Source organism: Amphimedon queenslandica, unplaced genomic scaffold, assembly GCF_000090795.2.
Source record: "Amphimedon queenslandica unplaced genomic scaffold, v1.1 AMPQUscaffold_13301, whole genome shotgun sequence".
NCBI classification, from domain to species: domain Eukaryota; kingdom Metazoa; phylum Porifera; class Demospongiae; order Haplosclerida; family Niphatidae; genus Amphimedon; species Amphimedon queenslandica.
This window is the reverse complement of record NW_003546463.1, coordinates 11091-15982: the sequence shown is the minus strand read 5'-3', so window position 1 is coordinate 15982 and position 4892 is coordinate 11091. Positions and strand designations below refer to the sequence as shown.

Sequence of the window (4892 nt, the reverse complement as noted above, 5' to 3'; positions counted from 1 at the left end):
ACCATCAGATCTAGCGTATACACTGATATAGCTGTAATCAAGAGCTGCATGAATTGAACCATTAACACTCACTGCAACATCAACTGGTTTGGCTCTGCAGTTAATAGAAGAGACAGCCTTACCCTCCATAGTCAGGATCAGTATACGAGTGTTGCTATAATCAGCAATGAATAGGTGTCCCTCATTATCGCATGCTATGCCACGTGGATAAGCAAATTGCTCTGGACCGCTGCCATTTTCTCCAAACTCTCCAATGAAGTCACCAGAGAGGGCATACATCTTTACCTTGTGACTATTGCAACTGACTATGTATAAAGTATCATTAGCCACTACCACTCCCCATGGGTTTGAAAGGTTACCTCCAGCATTATCATTGCCACCAATCTGTTTGTAGACCTCGCCATCTGCTTGCAGTACCATTACTGTGTGGTTATCATAATCTGATACATACAGCAAACCTGTACTATAATCAATGGCTATACCTCGTGAAGCTGGTTTCTGTACAGGCAGTGTTGCAATTGGTGCATCAGGATTTACTTCATTGTAATCTCGTGGTGGATGGGCCCACATACGGAATGGATTGGTAATAACCAGTGGGGCATTACGTATTTTTACTTTAAGTTGATACTCACCACTGTTGAGCACAGTGACTGATAGTGTGGCACATCCATCATTCTGTTTCTCTGATTGTGTAATGGATACTTTAGGTAGAGGTGCATCAGCGTCATCTTTATTGACCAGCTCATACTGAAACAAGACGTTCCCTTCCAATGGCTTGTTCTTCTCATCTCGTAGTATCACTTTAAAAACTCTCTCCTTGCCAACCAGTGCTTCTTGTACTCCTAATCCCTCAATGGTACAGCACTCAAGATGAGGCACTCCAGGAAAGTAACCAAGAGACTCTATTGAGCCAATTATGGAATCAACTTCTAATGATGTATTCATTATCTCATTCTCTTGAAGGTCAAGTAGAAATCGGCTAAAGTTATCCAGTACACGGGTAACTTGTGCTTTAACGACTTTCTTAACTGTCAAGAGCTCCTCTGGTGTGTGGTTGTTAATGGCATCATTCGTTGTCTCATCAAGGAACATTAAAACATTCTTTAATTTCTCAAACTCGTGTATTTGAGAACGCATCACATCCTCCTTGCCACTATCTATGCCCTTACACCTCTCATGCAATATCTCCTGTCTCACCCTCACTGCTTTCACTAGATCCTCACACACGCCATCAATCCTGGTCAAAGCTTCCTTTGAAGATGCTTTCATTTTTTTCTCCATCTTTTTACCTGCTGCTATTACTTCGTCCAGTTGACCGATGGCACTGGTTATGTCAGGCATTACCTTTTTGAGGTCTTCTTGCTCACTCTTGGCAACTTTCTCAATATATTCTCTCTTGTGTCCATCATGAGTAGTCATCAGACAGTCCCTACAGACTAACACCTGATCATCAAGACAGTAGAACCGCATCTCTTCATTCCTGTGGTCTCGGCATTTTTGTGGTGGATGCTTTATCTTCAGTGAATGTCCTTCCTTCTTCTTCAAAGGCTCCAACTCAATGACTTCATGTGTTCGTAGCTCCCTCCATCTCTGATGGTCAGTATTGCATGCATCACAAATGAACATGCAGCAATTCTCACAGAAGTATGAGGCTCCCTTGTTGGGACAGTTTTCACAAGGCACTTTGCCTTCCATTTTCTTATTGTAACTTGTGACCTCAGCAAAATGGCTCAGTCTCAGATTGACAGGTAACCCAGCACTTGCATCTTCATCATTAGAAGGTACGACAGTCCTCTGTCCACATGTTGGACAGTTGAAGTGCTTATTTCCTTCAACTGTTTTTGCTTCTTTATCAATGTGTTTGAGCAGGCACTTTTTACAGAACGAGTGAAGGCAAGAGAGCAGAAAAGGCAGTTGTAAAGGTTCGCTGTAGACCTTGTGACAGATAGTACACAAAGGATCAATGACTGTCCTAGCCCTGTTCCTTTGCCGCGGCTTTACTTCATTGGAAGCCATGACTTCAGTGACCAATCACCGTGATAAAAGGGCTAGCTTGAACACAAACTCTCCCTCGAACTCTCCTAAACCGCGTCTTTTTAGAAGATTTAATGGCGTGAGATTTATAGATACGTCCCATCTCAGGCTCTCAGCCTATGAATAGACTAGTTTATTGACTAGGTCTATGTGGTAGCTACATGATATCCCATGGGGCGAGCATACAAAAGTAGGAAACCTGCGAGAAAGCTGATCTACGAATTACATAGCATCTAGTCTATTACCGCCATTTGGCGGGTAAAATCTTCGGTTCCGCCCATTTAATTATTGAAGTTGCTATGGTAACAGAGCAAGAACTAACTGGACTATTACAGACTAAAAATCTAAAGCACTATCACTGTCAGAATTGTGTTATGTTATGTTATGACTGGCACTATATACAAAAAGTTAATTTTGATTCAAACTAGCTTAAATTTCTTACATGGGATAAGGGCATCAATATGCATTAAAAATGGATAGCAATTTTGAAATTTGTATAGTTTATGGTCTTAAATTAAAAAAAAAAACAGTTTTAACCATATGCAAGTTCGATCTAACTTTTTCCATGACATAAATCTATATCATGCATATAAATTGTCTTGTATATAAACTTGCTTTGTATATGTTTCATTATAATTTAGAAGGAAATGGATCATATGTCTTGTGGTGTTTATAGCATTAGCATTATTAGAAGCAATTAAACTAAGCTTTAAAACCAATTTAAAACTTAGTTCTAAAATAAAGAAAAGATGATTTATATAGCCTTTTTGTTAGTTTCTAATAATCTTGATAATGATTAGATAATGATTGATTTTAAGTATGACAATAAATTTGATGAAGACATAATGTGAATTGTATGTCATACATAAAATAAAGTAGTAATTTACGAGTCTCCTTGATGGTAAACTTCCTTTTGTTATTTGATAATGGCCAGCTATTACTGATATTAATGAACCACCTGTTGTTGTTGTACCTCCTGTTATGAAGCATTTACTACTGATATTGATATACATCAAATTGTTGACATTAATATATGAAATGTAGACTGCACAGCCTTTATACACACATGCATGCTATATTGATGTCATTATCTTTTGTTTTAATAAAGTAATTTGGTGGAGTCTTAAATTTCAAAGAAAATGGGTTGAGGTTACAAAAACTCCCTTTCTCCATATATTATGGAGAAAGGGAGTTAAAGGGAGTTTTGTAACCTCAACCCATTTTCTTAGATCAATAATTAGATCTACTTGTGTAAATTATCATAATCAAGCTATGTTTTATGGTATGTAGCCAGAGATGTACAGTATTCTGAGATCTGATCCATGCAGAAGGTGTATGTTTACCAAGGTTGTCAATGTTTGGTAACTGTAGCATAAAAGGTACAAATCTTGCTACATTTCTGTTTATTGTCAATGTCAAGTAAAAACATTTCAGTTCCATTAATAACACTAACATCATTGAAGCATAATTCTCATGACAAACAATTTTGCTAGCATCTCCCTTTATATAATATTCCCTTTCCATGTTTTGATTTAATTACTTTAAATGACTTGCTTTAACTCCCTCTCTTAGTTTAGGTTATATGCTTTTTGGTAACCTCAATACAGAGCTTATCAGTTAGTGCATAAATACATGTTTGACTAAGCTACTTCTCATTTATATACTCATAATAATTATGTCATTATCACATGTAGATCCTTTCTAACCAAATTTGAACTAAATCTATCACTTTACTGTTACAATTATCTTAATAATTTTCATACAACACTTTGACCCCTCAAACCCGTGCTCTTTTTATCTACATTCTCCTTGCTCTTGATGTTTTATCTCTCCTCCTACCTCTAATTTTCACCCAAACTAACAAATTTATCTTTAACTTTATTATTACTACTAATTTAGTTTTTACTTTTATGCTGGCTGCCTGGGCATGTCCCAGGTTGACCACCAGTGCTAAACTTCATTTACTGGTTTGCATTTTATCTTAATCTATTTCTATGTCAGTGCTGGAAAGTTATTAATAAATATATCATTCCAATTGATGTGAATGAGCATGTATAATTATTCTTTTTCTTTTTAGTTTCTTAATTCCTGTCATCAAAACATCATCTCCCCTTATAAGAACAGGGTTATTTCTATAGCATATATGTAAGAAGTTTTGTGTGTTTACAATCCAAAGTAACATCCTTATTATTAAGCCATTAATATTAATAATATGCCATCAATTTGTTTAAAATCCTCGTTGTCATATGAGACTATATCATTTGTATTTCATATGTGATTCATATTTATGTACATTAAATGATTAAAATTGGCCTTGCCCATGCTTTGCATAGGTAGTTGTTCTGTTCATGCATGATTGTTTTTGCTGTTTATATAAGGGCACTTGTTTATACTGTTTCATGCTATAGCAGAGAAATGTCCTTGCTGATAGGGGTAAATATATCATTTCATTATTACACAAATAATAACAATTATAATAATGATAATAATAATAATAATACCCAATCTACAGTTTTAATTGATGTGGATGATCAAGCAGAGCCTATAATTATTCTCTTTCTTTTTAGTTTTTAAAATTTTTGTCTTCAAAACATCATCTATCATAAGGAATAGGGTTATTTTTGTAGCATATACGTAAAAAGTTTTATGTTTTTACAATCAAAAGTAAAATTCTCTATAAGGGATTTAAGCCATAAATTATTGGCTTTGCCCACGCTTTGCATAGATATAGTCATGTTGTTCATGCATGATGGTTTTGCTGTTTATATAAGGGCACTTGTTTTACTTTTGCATGCTATAGCAGAGAAATGTCCTTGCTGACAGTGGTTGCCTTTTTGTTGAGTGTCAGTGAAGTTATT

The 4892-nt window shown here is 35.8% G+C and overlaps 1 protein-coding gene across 1 annotated transcript; it reads right to left on the bottom strand.

Moving 5' to 3' along the window:
- Positions 1 to 10: 10 nt before the first annotated feature.
- Positions 11 to 2016, bottom strand: LOC105313456 (E3 ubiquitin-protein ligase TRIM71-like). The gene is made up of 2 exons (XM_011406906.1): positions 73 to 2016; positions 11 to 31 (listed from the first exon to the last, which is right to left on the bottom strand). Exons 1-2 carry the CDS (start codon positions 2014 to 2016, stop codon positions 11 to 13), a joined length of 1965 nt encoding a protein of 654 aa, XP_011405208.1.
- Positions 2017 to 4892: the final 2876 nt, after the last annotated feature.

Coding starts and splice junctions, on each gene's coding strand:
- LOC105313456 (XM_011406906.1), bottom strand. CDS start 2,016: ATGGCTTCCAATGAAGTAAAGCCGCGGCAAAGGAACAGGGCTAGGACA. Junction 32..72: donor CCAAACCAGTTGATGTTGCA/GTGAGTGTTAAT, acceptor TCTTGATTACAG/CTATATCAGTGTATACGCTA.